General features: G+C 39.2%; 1 protein-coding gene across 2 annotated transcripts in view; it reads left to right on the top strand.

The window, feature by feature from the left end:
* LOC126198525 (THO complex subunit 2) overlaps positions 1-5901 on the top strand; it is a 304001-nt gene extending 298100 nt beyond the window's left edge. The window contains exons 31-32 of one of the 2 annotated variants that reach the window (XM_049934917.1): positions 1966-2027; positions 5373-5901. In XM_049934917.1, coding sequence (XP_049790874.1) covers positions 1966-2027; positions 5373-5403 — 93 coding nt within the window. In that variant the 3' untranslated portion in view covers positions 5404-5901. The remainder of the gene's footprint in view (positions 1-1965; positions 2028-5372) is intronic. The other variant, XM_049934916.1, reaches the window with a different exon arrangement.
* The last annotated feature ends 11649 nt before the right edge of the window (positions 5902-17550 follow it).

A 17550-nucleotide genomic window follows, 5' to 3' on the forward strand; every position in this document is an offset into this window, starting at 1 on the left:
AAATATTTGAAGTTAAGCCTTTAAGCAAGAAAAACTTTAGGAAACATATGAAATAATGCTTAAAGTTTGCTAGAAGTCACGAAGTGTTCGTGCTATGAAGCACACAATGAATATAACCTGGATAATTTGCACTGTATTTGAAACAAAGGCAAATTTTCACACATCTCCATGTCTAAGACATAATATCCTCTAAACTGTAAGTCGTAAAATGACATAATTTTACAGATACGTTTGGTGGTATATGTAGATATTGTCTGCAAAGCATGTTGTTGATAGAGTTAGTAGTAAAGAGGTGATAATTAAAACATCATGCCTGATGTTGAAGTTTACTGTGCATCATTTTAAGCAGAAGCTAGTTTTTCTCGTATGAAAATGTCTATGACCTCATGTCATCTGAGCAGTGTGTCGTATGATGATATTTTGCAGGTATATTCATTAGTTTATGAGTGTACCGCATGCAAACTGTGTTGTGAATAGGGTGGGTGGTAAAGAAGTAATAAATTAAAAGTCATGCCTGATGCTGAAGTTTTGCTGCATGAACAGCAGAAATGTAGTAAGTGATCATCGATTTTCCTTCTATCATTTTATGAAAGTGTCAGTGAGAAAAAGTTGCGTAAAGGTCTGAAATTTGTTTCTTGGAATTCACAAAGTACATTCATTCTCAAATACTGGACGTATAAAGTCCAGATATTTGCACACCATCAGAAACACTGCTTCAAGACAAACAAGGTTTCTGACTGTAATGCCAGTCTTATTGTGTAAAGCTTTTAACATAAGAGTATATCTCTTAATAGGTGGATTATAACAGCATTTTAAATTCGGCTAATAATCATGTGAAATGTTGAAAATCAAATTTTTACTGCCCCAGGAAGTCATTAGATACACAACCTGCAACTGGCACGGGTTTGTAGGATAATCACTTAATTATGTTGATTCTCATTTCATTAAATCATGTGTTGTTTTGTCACATTGCAATAGAAAGTAACAGTTCTTGTATTCATTGACACCAAGTGCAAACATCTTATAACAATGGCACAAGTTTGGCTTTATTCCCTGGTTCCAGTCCATATCTTCTTCTTATGGTTTTGGTGGTGCCTGCATCCAACCTCCAGGGCCCTCTCCCCCTGCTCTCCCCTCCCCCTGCTTTTGTAATTTCTGGTACTTTCATTTCACAGCAGCATTCGCTTATGTACACTTGAGATGGCACAAAATGGTAGGACTCTTAAGACACGCTTCTCTCAGGTGTGTTCAGATCATGTCCATTTCAGTCACTTAAGACCAAAAAACATGTTAGTTGCAGATGGCCTTAAGTAGCCTTACAGTATGCCTTAGCGACAGGGTTCCAGTCTTCTCTCATGTTGAGGAAAATTTGGAACATCAAACTGTATACGATTCCATATGGAAATTCTTTTTATTTTAAGCTGTTTCAGCTAATACCAATTTTGTGTTTTAAAATCATTTTGAATTATATTACATCACTGTAAATAAATACGGCTTTACATGTGTAAGGAAGTTTGAATGAGTAACTGTTGATTTTGTGGTGCGTAAATTAGAAAGAAAAACCTGATACTGTCTGTTCTTGTATACACCCTTGAGTCCTTGTGATCCACACACCATTAGTAGTTTTAGGTTGATGAAACTGGCAGAGAAAAGTAGAGGAAAGTACTGCATAGTGGTATTTTGTTTCATCTATCACAAAAGAATGTTTGTGTCTGTGTGTGTGTGTGTTTACATTTACGAAGGTTTCTCATCTGATTGCTTGTGACTGTTTGCAGCTTTTTTTAAACTGTTGTGTTCTTGGGTCAAGTGTCTTTCCAACTGTTTTTGGATTACAAGTCACCACTAAATCCACTTCTATTAACTATAAAAATATGAGATGTGATCATCAATTATTTCAAGATACGTGTGATTTAGGTATAATGTTGTTGTCACATTTAACCATTTTTATTTCTCCTTCTTTTCCAGGACAAGTCCCCATATGGAAGAGAACGAGATCGATCCCACGATCGTGAAGGTCGTGACAAACAATATCCTTTAAATTACTGTCATATTTACAAGGCACACTTAAAGTACAGGGAGATTTGAAATGTTTTATTGTGGAAGGATTACATATTTGTGATTGCAAGCTTTCTCGGCATATCGATCTCATTGCGTTGTGTACAAATAAGATTGATGATAGATCTTTTGTGGTAGGCATAAAATTGTGTAATTAGAACACTAATAAGCAGTCATTGGGTGCCAGTGTGTAGTTGTTAGTTCAGTTAATGTTGAGCTAAAGCCTGCAGTGCAATGCAGGTGGCTGGAGGGTGAATGGGATCTGTGGGAGGAGGTGCCTGTTGCATGAGAGGCGAGGCAACTATTTTGTGTCATTTCTGTCTACACTGTCTAACATTTCTGATGCTGCTGTGGGTCTTAGTCAACAGAAATTACTTTATAACACCAACACAAGAAGATTTTATTGGCTTACTTTGAACCCACTCAGAGAGAGATGTAAGCAAGGGCTTGGGGTGGAAGTTGTTCATAAGGAAGAAAAGAAGTGCAGGTTGCGAAATATTTTAGTGGCTTTTGTACCCTTGGCCCACTTCACTACATTGTCTTGGTCCAATCCCGTCTAATACATATGTTACATCAGGGCTTACTCGAAAAGCTGGTGGTGTGGGTTTGTTCCCCGATGTACTGAGGATCCAGAGTTTTTGTGTATTGCTGAGCATAATCTGAAAAATTCAGTGTCTAGTTCGTGCTATGTAAAACCAACTTCTCGCTCAGCAATATAGGCAAGTAAGCCGTGTCCAGGCATAAAAAGGAAACAAGCATGTTTGGGCTCAAGGGCTACTAGGAAACGTACAATGTCTGTATCCTTGTTAATTGCAGCTGCATCAGACGTAACCCCTGCAGTGCCGCCCGACACCTGCATGCACTCGACTGATCATCATATCTGACAGTGGAAAGTACAATCCTGATGTGGTGCCCTCAATTTGGCAAGTGACTGGAAAATAAAATTGCCAGTTTTAATTAAGAAAAATAGTATTTCTAATTAGCCTCCTTGCATTTTTGGTCTGCTGTAGCACAGGCAGGGAGTGCATCATGTAGTTGTGTTGTGTCCCAGCAACCAGATGTTACACCAAGGCAGTAGCCTCAAGCATCTTCTGCAGGAACTACTCGGTGATGCCTGACAATGCAGAGGAATGCTGTGATGAAGGCAGAGATCCATTGGTGCCTGTTGGCTGCTGTGAGACAACAATCTTCTCAAGATATTGGGAGCTTGTTAATCTCTTACCAGATGTGTTCATATACAGTTGTTCATATACAGTAACATTGCCTCCAAAATGCAGTTTCAAAAGACAAAAATAAATTATGACATCGTGTTCGGAGTGGAGCTGTTTTTCACTAAACGACTCCAGGATATTGTTGCTGCCTGTGACTTGTTAGTGGTTGAGTTTGATCTGTCTGTAAGTTTTTGGAATAGTAAGCTGAGCCGGGTTTTGAGCAGGTACCTCATTTCAGTGGTTTTGAGAAAAAAGTGCTGTAAAAGATTTAGTCGAAGGATTTGTAGCGAGTGATCCAAATCTGACGTAAATCTGAAAAGGAAAGTTGTTCAGGTGTCTGCGGAAGGCATTCTTAAGAGAGCTGAAACCCAAGCTTAAATTTGAGGGTAATCCAGAGGGTTCAGTGCTTTTCAACTTTGGGACATGGGTCATACATATAGTACATGGTGACTTTGACATGTTGTACTAGCATCTGTTACAATCTTGTTCAGTTTCTGAGAGCTTTATGTAATCTGTTTAAGAAGTTCTCTTCCTCCAAGCAGATTTCAATAATATTACAAGCATCTCTGTTTTTCCATAGAAGTTTTCCGCTTATTGGAAAGTGGAAAATAATCAATGTCAGTCTGGGCTCAGTAAATATTAACAGCTGTTTAAAAATGTGTAAAGGAATTAGAAAGAGTAAAGAAAGAACAGAAGTAGCTAAAACAAAAAACTAAGCTCACTACAGGAATTCTTAGAGTGTCATAGCCAACAAGTAGTGCCAACATGGTGATAGCTTATCTCATCTTTTTTATACTGTGACTGCTCAGGTTGAGTTGTTTCTGAGTAATTTTCTCTCAGATGCTCCCTTTAACTCCCTCCCTCTATACTTCCTTCCAATCTATAGTCAGAGGCTAATGAAGGAATTTGTCAAACTAGTTTTTAGAAACAGACTAGCTTCATAACAGGTCTGAATGACAGTATGAATCAGTTCCAACCTCAGAAAGTGGACATCAGGTAAGAACCAAAGACCTCTGGGTCGATCAGAGAAAGATATTTAGTGTTTTGTAATGAGTGCCTTACATTTATGAAGAGTATGGTATCCAGGATTTTGTTTTTATGTCAGTGTGCGCCCAACAGCTGATGGTTCCTAACGTAAATGTGTATTACTAGCGTTTTACTTCCTTTGCAGCCTAGTTCCATTCTACACTGTCAAGTCACATTAATGTGACCACATATTAAAAGCCTGAATTTGTTACCTAAGAATAGGAGCATACTTTTGTTGATTCATTGTGCCTTCCAGAATGATGGGATCACCCAGGGAGTGCCACAAAAACATTCCCGATAGCACTCGCTCCACCATCCTGGACCCTTGCAATAATTGTTGCAGGGTGTTTGCTTTCAGGTGTCTCACACTGTACTCATCAACATCCATCTGTCCAAAGGAGTATAAAACTTAATAGTTGCATGAACTAGGCACCTGCTGCGGAGGTCCATACGCAGCAACATTTGCTGAACGGTCATTGAGAGGAGACTTTTGGTAGCTCCTTGGTTCATCTTGGCAGTCAGTTGCTGAAAAGTTGCACGTATGTTTGCCCTTACTCTTAATTCTGTTGGCAGAACCTAATATGTTTATTTCTTGGTTAAAATAAACCATGCTTATTTTAAGGTGTTTTTTCTTTCAACTCAGACTATAGCCCCCATTATTTTCCTGTATATTGACAAAATTTGTAGATTTTATCATAAAATAAAACTAAATTGATAGGGGTCCAAGCAAAATGCATCCCTGGAGAAATCACACATTGGTTATTTATTTATTAAGAATCACTGTACATCCTGTTCCCTCAACACCTCCCCTGTACAGTTAATGTTTGTCTTGGTAGGAAGTATTCACAGTAAGAGAAATAATGTCTGTATATGATACTTACAGAAAATTGCTTTGACCAGGATGTAGAGAGACGGTGCTTAAGTGAAAATTTAAAAATATAAAATGGAATTAAGATCATTTTTGAAAAGAAAGAACAAAGAAAGATTATTTGTGTTTGCTTTGTTTCTTACCTGTTTATGTATGTTATTTGATTTCTGTGTCATTCTTTCAGTATACTTGTTTTCCTTAACATGCTTTACTCGTCGTTCGAATGAAGGCAAACGAAGATGATGGCCATGTTGATGCATTTTATTTTCATCTTTCACACAATTTGGTGCTTACCAAACGTAAAGAAGAATGTGTGAATGAACATTAGTGATGTGACTATTTTTCAAACTCAGTTTGAATAGCGTGCATTTCTTTGTTACTTGTGAAAATAGTGTAAATATGTGTTGTAAATTATTTTTTGAAGATATGTAAAATTGAAAAATGTTTTAAATAACTTTAGATGGAAGTACGTGTGGTGAAATGAAAAGAAAATTAAATAAAATTTGGATCTCAGTATATATTTTGTCTGTATTGGGGATTTGTGTGCACCCCAAATCTTTCACTATGTCAAATGAATAACTAATTTAGTTGCTCAGAGTTCTAAGCAAGACTGGAGTCACATAAATGGTCTTTCATTTTGTTTGTCAGTTTTAAGTAAAGGAAATCTGCCTTGTCTGGAGCAAAAAATCCTCTCTCTCATTGTTTTTGTGAATGATATTTTGGTGTCATTTTTATACAAAATACATGCTCTACCTCAAAAAGTGTTCATTTCAATTCTAGATTTATTTCAATCCTTGTAGTGAGGAATATGGCTGCCAAAAACAGAAATACACAATAAGACAAGTGTGAGTTGGGGAAACGTGAAATGCAGTATTCTGCTAAGATTATAATAGAGCAAGATTTGGAGGAGGATCCCCGATGCCTCAACCCTGCTAATCCTCTACTGTATGGAAGTTTACAGTCAATAAAACATCGTTCTCAAATCTTGACAAGCAAGGGTGGGCCACATCCGACGGATTTTTATTTACCTTGGTGTGACTTCACATTTATCGCTATGAAAGAAAGAAGAAAACTGTTTAATGTTTGAATCACAATTTCTCTTGAGATATCTATTGACTGTCCTTTTGAAACTATAGCAATGTCATCACAACAACAGAAAGATCTCGGCTCTTGCATACTGTGTTAGAATACTTGGCAAACAGCCTAGGCTCCCTGTAAATTTTCAAGAGTCGCTGAATTCCAAACACAGCACGGCTTATTAGAATCAACTCCATGTCAAACAATAGAAGCCATGCTAGAAGAGACAAAATAAAATGAAACAAAGTAAACATATACCCTGTACCCCCTTATATTGACAACTAGATCCTTTTTTACAAAATCAAACCAATTTTGATAATTTGCAAGAAAAATTCCTTGCAACAATCAATCCCAACATAACAAACTGTGTCTTCCCAAAGTTTTTAAATTGTCTGACCTTAGCAGGAAGCACTGACGAAATAATACAATAGCCCAAAATCAAGAAAATTACAAAGCATTACTGCTCAGTTGTCACCATTGGTATCTAATATCTATACTGAGGAGGCAATAAAGGAAGTAAAGTATTATCTCACTGTGCAAGTGAGTTGTCATGGATAAAGTCTTCATGCCGCAGTTTACTGACAAAAGTAAGCTGATAATTGAGGAGTACTTAATGGAATGGAGTGGGTGCTATCTGATGCCTATAATATGCACATAAACAAAAATAAAATCAAGATAATGCTGTGTGCAGCAAGTGGACATGCTGGACAGCCAAATGTTGACAAGATTCTTGAATTTACAGACAAGATGTTGATCCCTAATCTCATTCTTCGTGTTCTTCTTTTTTCTTCAAGAATTTTGCAAGCATGAAAGTGTAATAGGTTAAGAAGGAAAATAGAAGAAAAAAAGCAACAAGACTGAAAAGGTTCTTTAAAATGAAACTGCTGTTAATATAAAAAATATATAAACCATTTAAGGATTAAAGATGAAAACTCGCTGAATACTGGAGGTAGTGAATTGTTGAAAGGCACATAAACAACACAGAGAACTGTGCTACTTTTCTGATAAATCCATTCACATTCACGCCTATATGGTTACATTGACCCAACTGACTGCCGACTACATTGTGTCGACACTGCAACTCGACTGTGGTGAAGGGTTGTGTTGAATGGAGTGTGCAGTGAGAAAAAGGAGATTGGCAGTGGAAAGGAGGGTTGCAGATGAGAGGTTGACAGTTGGGAAGAAAGGTTAGCGGGTGCATGGGACAGGAATGTGGCACTGTCATCCTCACTATGGCTGTGGCAGCACACAGTGATGTAGAGCAGTGTTTTCTCCCCACCACCACTCCCCAGCCAGTTAAATACCATGCAGTTATGCCTGAAATATTCCCCACAGTGTTTAATCATACATCACTCTCTGACATTTACGTTCATTTTTCTCATCCTACAGCAAAGTCCCATCCAAAATGGTGCCCTGCTCCGTCTATTTACATCAATGAAAAAAGTATGTCCATCCCTACCTACAAGCAAGTCCCACATGCTGTTTCTTAAAAGCTGCATGATCCACGGAAGCCGCCTCCCCCCCTCCTTCCCCCACTGAAATAATATCTGCTCTTGTTGACTGGTACCTCCAAGCAACTGCTCCAGACTAGCATCCCATATCAGGCACAAATCCCTTTCTTCACTAACTCTGAACCATTACCACCTGGATACCTGCTAGTCATTGTTGATGCCACCTCCCTATAAACCAACATCCCCCACACCTATGGTCTTGGCAATATTGAAGTCTTTCTCCCTGAATCCACCACATCATTGATCGTGCACCTAACTGCATCCACGCACATAACTAGCAGCTGAATTTGATCCTTCGGTTCCTGGAGGATAGTGTGTGGTGGGTTACACCAGAAGATGTGTGATTTGAATGACTCCAAAGAAAGAAATCACACTCTGAAAGGTCATGGTATCTTGGAGGCCAGGAAATGTCTCCATTCTTGGAGTTGAGATGACCAGGAATCTTCTGTAGTGTGTTAATGGAATGCCATGTGGCCCCACCTAATTTGAAGAAGGTGTTTGGAGTTACAAAAAGATCAGCAAGCTGTCATACTAGGAAATGGTTCAAACATATGAACATAATGTATTGTATTCACAGTATCAACAAGCATGCATTCATCTTCAAAAAAATAAGGCCCTGTGATTGCAAACAATGATACGCTGCACCATACTACCACTTTCTGACCGGATTGATATTTCAGGATTTTCACTTGACCAGTATCAGGTTTTGCAGGTTAACAAAGGCTGACACACACAAATTGTTCTAATCACTCATTATGAGATAGTCGCACAGGCCTGGATTGTCGATCAAGAGGCCTAAAAATTATCAGTAAAGACTTAGTCTCTCTGAGAGGTTGCCCGAATTCAGTTTTTGTACTATTTGAATTTTGTGTGGGTGGTATTGCAATTCCTTGTGCAATATTCACCACACACTGTGTTCTGATATGTCAAGACGCAGCATATGCTTGTATGGTGTTGTTCACAGCCCAAGACACAATCTCGAGTGAATGTCAATATCAGGGTCAATGTAAAAGGTTTGTTGTTCAGATGACACCACTCCCATTTTCTGATTCCTGATGGAACATGCTATTTCTAGATTTGTCAAATTGCTGGTTTCACTTCTCCTTTTGAGGGGAAATTATACAAACAGATCTGCAGTGTGATGATGAGCACCTGCATGGCACCCTCCTGTGCCAACCTTATTGTCAGCTGTCTACAGGAAACCTTCGTAGGAACCTAAATTTCTTGTCTGATTCAGATTAATTGATATCTTGATGACGTGGACTGAAAGGCCAAGACACCCTATCCTCATTCCTTCTCAGCTTCGACACCCTGTCTCCCATCCGTTTGACCTGGTTGTAGGGCAGCAGGTTAAAATTAAATTCACTCTTACGGATGGTTGTTTTGTCTTGTAGTTGTTAACTGTAGTTCACTAAAAGTTTGTGCGATTTTTAAATACCACTGTCGTTTAAGAATCTGAAAATTATTTATGTGGACAGCAAGAACTTAGTCGAGAATGAGCTGCCTATAACATCCAGTCTACAGACCTGCAACTCAGCTCATACTAGCTGAAACTGAAGTAAAATGGTCTAACTATCAATGTATAACCCAGAGGAGTCAGGAACTTCGACAATAAATGAAAGCCTACTATGATTTAGGAAATCGATGTTTTCAGTAAAAGTTTACATGTGCAGTTCATATTTTTGTAATTCATTAAAGTTTTCCTGTCTTAATCAGCACTGAACACAGTTCAGAACCACTTCTACTCGATTTACTAAGTATTGTTAATTATTGCTCTGTCTGTTACTTAAATCTACTGTAATAACAGTGATGAATAAGCAATGCCACTTGCCATGCAGTTTTCTGCCACACTGCAGGCAGCACATGAGACGAAACATCGAAAATGAAACACATGCTTCCCAGTGAATTATCAGTCTATGAGAGTTCACTTTTACATGCACTAAATATACGTGATTACTATCCGATTGAAAAACGCTTAGATCATATGTTTTCATTGCCGCCTGAGGCTTAACGTACACGGTTGCGGACAGAATTAAATCACATTCTGAAGCTAAATGACCAGCAGTACTCACGTGGCACCCATACAGACTACTAAATCTCACTTATCTTAACAGTTAAAGACTATCAAATATCTCAATTTTCTTATGGCAATTCGGTGCTCTATCTACCTTCTGTAAAACTTTTAGTTGTATACATCTAAATTTCTGACTTCCAAGCTGTTTTTAGATTGTAAAGTTAAATGATAGTTTTGTAAATTGGTACAACTCCTTTATTACTTCATATAAAATTACTGCTGTTATTTTATTTATTACTAAAGGCAGGTTAACCTATCATGATTTTACCAATTTTAGTACAAAATTCATTTTTTACTTAATGACTAGAAAAATGAAAGAGGTAACTTCACATAAACCTGTACATTACATTTTTATTTTAAAGCTTTTAGTTCCAAAATTACTTTCTATTGTTAATATTACACTCTTCTGAAACATTATAAAAATCGAATTTTTGTGGAAACTTAATCAGCAGATTATGCTGAAACTCGAAATACGTAACACTGATATGGTTTTATATAACCAAAAGTATTGTGTATTGTGACATTATTTAAATATTTAATTTCACTTGCTTTGGGCTGAATGTCGGGGACGTCCTAACCTCACTCGCTCACCACCATTGCTATGTAGCTACAGTGCTTGCTTCCCCCCATTTTCCAACATTCCATTTTGCGATAAATATTTCTAACATAAAATTAAATATTGGGAACAAGTTTTGGATAATTGCGCATACTTCTATTAATATCATTAGCTACTGCTCACTGCAATTATTGTATACGTAAAACACTATTATTTTTTTAATTAAAAAAAAGCATGAATCAACATTATTAGTTATTTCAGTCCCTGAAGAGAGAAACAACACATACTTCACATGTGCAGATTACGGTACTGGTGTATTGTCCTTATTGAACGTAGGTGCTTTGGAGTGCGCCGTAATGACCTCTCATTCCCTACTTTTGATAGAGGTGGGAAGTCACTTTGGTTAGCATCCTTCTCACCGCTCAGCTACATCATATAGAAAAAGGAGAGGAGTTGCTTTGGCTGCTGTCTTCTGTGCTGTTTTTCTCCACACAGCTCGCAGGCTGCAGATACCCAAGGCTTTCATGTCCCTGACAAACAGTAACATATCCCAGCTTCTGTTTTCCTAGTATCAAAAGGGAGGACAAAATTATTTAAAATATGGTCCTGTTTTTTTGTTATTTACATAACCATAATTGATGTTAACAGAAAGAATGTTTATGATTAATTAAAATTATTATCTTTTCTTAAAACTACTATTCTTGAAAACAAGTCAATTCAAAATATATAATGCTATTATTGTTACCTTAATTCTTTGTTTTGTTGTGGGACCTGATTCATAAATTCTACTCATTACAAAAATTCTGCTTATCTTTTTACATGTCCTCATTGATAGTTTACTCTGTCATGTATCGAACCCTTTGTATTATTGATTATGTCAGTTGTTTCTTTTTCTATAAACAACTCAGTCAGCTTTTATTTTTGGAAGGCTCAGTTAGAATATCGATTAGTTTACAATGAAAGTCATTTCTTTGTAGCAGCTACTTTGCATTGCCATAACCTTTATCAAAAGCTGTGTTTTACTAAATTTGCCTTCCTGAATAATCTGCATTTCTTAAACCATTTTATCTGCCCATATTATTGCCCATGTTTTCAAGTCCTATATTTTAATTGACTTTATTGAGATGTGAGGGAAGTATATACTTCCATTTCCTTTTGTCAGTCTTCTGGGCAGACTACATTTCCTTTCACTAGCCTATTGACTTCATTACACATGTTTCTGGCACATGCATCACCCCACTTTCTCATGTCTCTTTCAAATAATAACAAAACACTTTTGGTGGTTGTCTCTATGTGGTACAGTCTTGCGAAACTATCTTAACTACTGACAACATAATTACCAACTTTGAAATACAATGTGCAGACTTAATTTTCATAGATTTTATAAAACCTCAGCTTTCAATCTTTTCCTGCAAAGTATTTACATATTTTCTAACTAGTCCTTAATAATGCGACTTTCAGATTTTACAACCCATATTTACTATTATCTTTTCTGCTCTTGTCCAGAAGTTACAGAATTTCAGTGAAAATTGTAAATTCAGTAATGCAAACTCTTCTCTTGTGATTGCTATTTCACAAATCAGGTACATCAAAAGTGGTGAATACTTCTTACACTATTAAGCTCTTACACAGTAATAGCCCATACACACACACGAAATATAATTCTTATTAAGTACAAACAATGACAACTCCAGGTAGGAATGTCACTACTTACAATAAAGATGACACACTAAGTTGCAGACAGACATAATTAAAAGACACTTACACACAAGCTTTCGGCTGCAGCCTTTGTCAGAAAAAGAGAAATGCACACCATTCATTAATACAAGCAAGCCAACCTCTAGCACACATGACCGCCAACTCCAGCAGCTCAGGCTAGAGTGCATTCTGGCCTGAGCTGCCAGAGTTGACAGTCATGTGTGCATTAGGGTACCACACGTGAAAAAGGAAATGACAGCAGCTGAGGATGGGATCACGGCAGAGGGTGGTGGGCCGGCTGCAGCAACAGGGGTCACACTCGTGAACCGGTAGCTTCCGGCAGCGAGTGGGGTGCAACTGATCAAAGTGGCATGCCAGCAGCCTGTTGGCTGTACAGATGTCACAAAGGCAGCGACCCAGGCAGCAGACAACAGTGGCCGTTATCCACTTGGGCCAGAGACCAAACTAACCACTGCAGTGCAGCGCAGGCTACAAAAGGTGGAGAAGTGCGTGTGGCTGCTGGCGAAGTAACTCGGCCAGGCTCTGCTTCCCCATAGGCGTGAAGCAATAGGTATCCAGAAAACAGAACGGCATCATCCGGCGAAGAATCCACAATGGACATTTTCATTTGGGATTTGAACAGAACATACGATTAGTTGTTCTGTCTCACAAATTTACTGAGGGTGGAATGGCGGGACTGCAACATGGCAAATGCTGTGATAGGAAAACAATTGAAAGTTGTGAGAAACAAGCTGAGGCCCATTGTCAGAGACTAAGGTAAAAGGCACCCCCTCAATAGAAAAACCCTCAAAAGTGTACAAAATGTGACTTCAGCCGATATCGACGCACATCTGAGAAAGTAAGGAAACAGGGAAAATGCATCGACAGCTAAGAGTCAATAGGAATTCAAGAAGGGACACGTAAGGTCAACATGACTACATTCCCTGTCTGGCGTGGAGTGGGTTAGGGGGAAAGAGATGCCCTGGGAGCGGCCTGCAGGCATACTTCTCACAACAAAACGGACAATTTCGCCATCAATCCCTGGCCAAGAAAGATGTCTCCTAACTAACAGTCTACTGGCGTGAAACTCCCCAATGGGAGTGGTGGAGAAGGCGTAGAACCTCGCACCATAACGCAGCAGGAATGACTACACTGGGAGAGAGGTCTTCCACGGACAACAGCAAAACACCATCAAAATCAGAGAGGTGATACTATAAGGAAAAATGGTTGTGCAGGGAGTCTGAAGCCTGACCCAACAGTTTATCTGTTAAACAAACTGAACCACCTGGTAGAGAAGCAGGTTGGTGGCAATGACAGCTGCTATGCGCAAGCTCGTGATTAGGAAACCCTCGAAAGCAGCCTGCATTTCAGTATCAAGATGAAATCAAAGCAATTCTTCACTATCAAAAGTCAGGTTTGGGATGCACAGGAAGGTGGGACAAGGTGTCCACATTGACCTGTTTAGACATAAGTCGAAAAATGGATTTCATACTTGTAATGAGACAAGAACAGCACCCAGCATTCTAAGCAGTGCGCTGCATTGTCAGGCAAGGAAGTGTGGGAGTTCAACACGGAAACCAGTGGTTTATGGTGGTAACAAGGTGAATCTCAGAGCCACACAAAAATACGAGGGTAATCCCAAAAGTAAGGTCTTCTACTTTTTTATAAGTACATAGACCTGTTTATTTGTACAATGGTTTACATCAGTTTACAGCTTGAACATTTAGCTATTTTTTGACATAATCACCATTTCTGTCGATGCATTTTTGTAGACGCTGTGACAGTTTTTGTATGCCCATGTCATACCAGCTCGCCACCATGCTGTTCAGAAAGTTATGAACCTCTTCTTTCACCTCGTTGTCGGAGCTGAATCGCTTTCCAGCCAAATGTTCTTTTAACCTAGGGAACAGGTGATAAGTCACTGGCACCAAGTCAGGACTATAGGGTGGGAGGGTGATTATGTTCCACTGAAACTGTTGTAGGAGAGCAACGGTTTGCCGAACGAAGTGTGGGCAGGTGTTGTGATGGAGAATGTGTACGCCCTTGCTCAACATACCTCTTCTCCGTTTCTGAATTGCCTGTTTGAAATTGTTCAGAGTCTCACAGTATCTATCAGCGTTAATTGTGGTCCCGGCGATTCAGCTCCGACAACGAGGTGAAAGAAGAGGTTCATAACTTTCTGAACAGTATGGCGGCGAGCTGGTATGACATGAGCATACAAAAACTGCCACAGCGCCTACAAAAATGCATCAACAGAAATGGTGATTATGTCGAAAAATAGCTAAATGTTCAAGCTGTAAACTGATGTAAACCATCGTAGAAATAAACAGGTCTATGTACTTATAAAAAAAATTGGGGACCTTACTTTTTGGATTACCCTTGTACAAGAAATCTCCGGAGAGCAAGGACTATTGCAAGAGCCTCTTTTTCCACCTGAGAGTAATGGTGCTAGGTCAGAGAGAGATTTAGAGGTGAAAGCAGTAGTTCATTCTGAGTCGGTGCACTAGGGCTGTGCCAAGGCCATACTGTGACGCATTAATTGCTAAACTATGTGCTGGTCTGAGGAGAACATGGCTAAACAAGGGATTGAGAGTAGTTAAGATTTCAACATTTGAAAAGCCCGTTCACAATCTGGGCTCCAGGAAAAATGTACAACCTTGTATAACAAGGCATGCAGTGTGGCCGCTTCTTGCAGCACTCTGTGGTAGTAGGCTATCTTCCCTAGGAAGGCCTGAAGATCCTTTGTGGATGAGGGGCGAGGTATAGAGAAGTAACAGCGGAGATGTGGTATGGCAAAAGGTGGACTGTAAGACTAAAAAAAAAAGAGCACAAATTTTTAAAGTGATTGGCAAGGGTGGAACTCATAACAATAATGTCACCCAGATAATTAACGCAACCCGAGGGAGGCATAGTTAGTTGCTCTAAAAATCACTGGAAAATAGCAGCGGCGCTAACCACACCAAAAGGAAGGCTCAAATATTGATAGAGACCAAAAGGAGTATTCAAAACGAGAACTTGCCAAGTCACTTTGTTCCAAGGAACGTGCAGATACGCCTCAGAAAAATCAATTTTAGAAAAGTTCTGACCACCCAATATTTTCACTAATGGTAACTTTTGGTGTCGATGATATGTATCTATAATCGACTGCATGTTGACAGTAGCCATAACAGGTTGCACCACGCCTAGAAATTGAAGTCTGTCCAATTATGCTTTCACATGATCTTTCAGTGCAATGGGAATACGATGCACATGACAAAAATAAGGCTTAGCTGTAGATTTCAGAGAAATGTGAGCAGAAAAATTTGTAGGACACCCTATATCTTTTGGACTAAACCACTGTCATGTAAGAAGCAGATGCCTTAATCTGTCCCAACAGCACAATGTTCTGTTTCTTATAACTAACAAGCTTCCACAAGACCAGTGTCATTGGCATCGAGCCTATACTCTTCAATACGATTGAGACTTCAATGTCAGCACCTGTGTTGACCTGTACCAGAGAACGTGGCAAAAACACTTAACTCAATAAACAAATTGGAAGAAGTCAAAAGCACTGGAATCACACAATTTACATCCATTCACCTTTGGTGGATAACACACTAAAGTAATGTGCCCTTTCTTCTGGTGCGCATTTTAAGTAACCCAGCACTTAGAGCATGCCAAACATTCGTGCTGGATAAAATAGAAATGACAAGATGGAAACAGAGAGCGCTGAAGCTGACAGTTGCGGCTGCTTGGCCTGGCCTCAGTCAGCTCAGAACTGGGCCCGCTTGTTTACCACCACCACTGCCTTTTCCTTGTGCAAGCTGTCTACTGTCCTAGTGGGCACATCTTGTGACACTAATGCCTCACACTTCAGTTTCATCACCTGCTGCCTGAGGAACTTCGAAAGACCGTGCCATTTTCAAAACTTCTGCCAACAGGGGTTTCACAGAGTAAAGCCTTCTGGCTCTCTCCCTTGTCCAGAGCTAAACGGATAATTTCTTCATGTACCATACAGTCTGCACAACAGTCATTATGGGCATCAGTAATGAATTGACACTTGTGGCTAAAGTAACGTGTTGTATGACTGGTGTGGTTTCCTGCAACATTGGTAGAATTCCATTTGTGCATCTGAGATATGCGTACATTTGTGATAGTAGTTGGACAATAAACTGCACACGTGTTCAAAAGTAAGAGTTGCTTGTTCTTGCAAAGGCAAAAGCTGACACAGTAATTGATACACCTTAGGTGAAATCCATGCAAGGAAGAAGGCTTTGCACAAATTCGAGTCTGTCAGACCAAAATCCAAAAAATGCTGTCCGAGTCTTTTTTCATAAGCTTCCCAGTCCTTGACTGAACCATCATATGTTTGAAAAATGGGAAGACTGACTGGTAGAACTGTACCCCGTCTGCTAATGGAAGCCAAAAAATGGTCACAGCTGAAGTAAGCTGTTCAATCAGAGTTGGTAGCATGGCATCTATAATGAATAAACCTGATGAAACTGCACTTAAAGATTGCACACGCAGAAACTGTTCTGAAATCATTGCCATTGTGTTGCAACCAAGTAATACATGCAACCGATCATAGTCACACAAACAGTGACAATATCTGACAATTCCACTAGTTCTCTTTTTACTTATGAAAAACTATATTTTTAATTTATACTCCCCTGTCTTTGTTAGAGCCATTCTATTTTGATTTTCACTTCACGCTCTACAGTAGACTCCACCACTGAGTTACTTCCTGTTTCTACCCCATCAGCATCAGGGTCTGGTTCTAGTTTTATTTCCATTTCACCATTTTCAGTGGACTTCATCCTTGATAATTGTCTAGAAATACATTAAGCACTCTTGACTTGACTTAATTGTTTGAACATGACAAATGATGCAGGCGCAATGTACCAGCAATTTGCGATAAGACACATCGTGTTGTGCCACAAGCTGCAGCAGCATCAATTGAGATGGATATTGCCTACTGCAGTACCGCAGGGGGTAGGGAGGTGAAACTGGTGTGTGTACACAGCAGGTTGTAGACTTATGTAGCTCTGCAACAACACACCTTCTTCCTCTGCACTCAGCAAAGGTAGTGGCTGCAAAGTAGCATCATCTTATTTCCTCTATTCACATTCAAAGTTACCATGGTCAACATTAACTGTCTAGGCTTCACACTCACTGTATCATGTCTCTGTGTGTGTTATTTTGGATCCTACTTTTGGCTACCGAGTTCACTTTCCTCTATACTGATCGATTTATCTGTTTATTTTCCTAGATTGATAAGCATCAAGTTTGGAGTGGTGTGTTAAAATTAAATTTACTGTTATGTTCAGTTTGTTTTGCTTTTAAGTGATGCACAGACTCTTAGAGGCAATCTGTATAACACAACACCTATAGTCAGCGAGCATGAAAAAAAACTCAAGAAAAGAAAAAGCATCACTCCAGAGCAGGTGTCTGAACCCAAAGCAGACTTGAGGACATGTTTTGAGTTAGGCTGTAAC

This window comes from Schistocerca nitens, chromosome 8 (genome assembly GCF_023898315.1).
Source record: "Schistocerca nitens isolate TAMUIC-IGC-003100 chromosome 8, iqSchNite1.1, whole genome shotgun sequence".
Classification (NCBI taxonomy): domain Eukaryota; kingdom Metazoa; phylum Arthropoda; class Insecta; order Orthoptera; family Acrididae; genus Schistocerca; species Schistocerca nitens.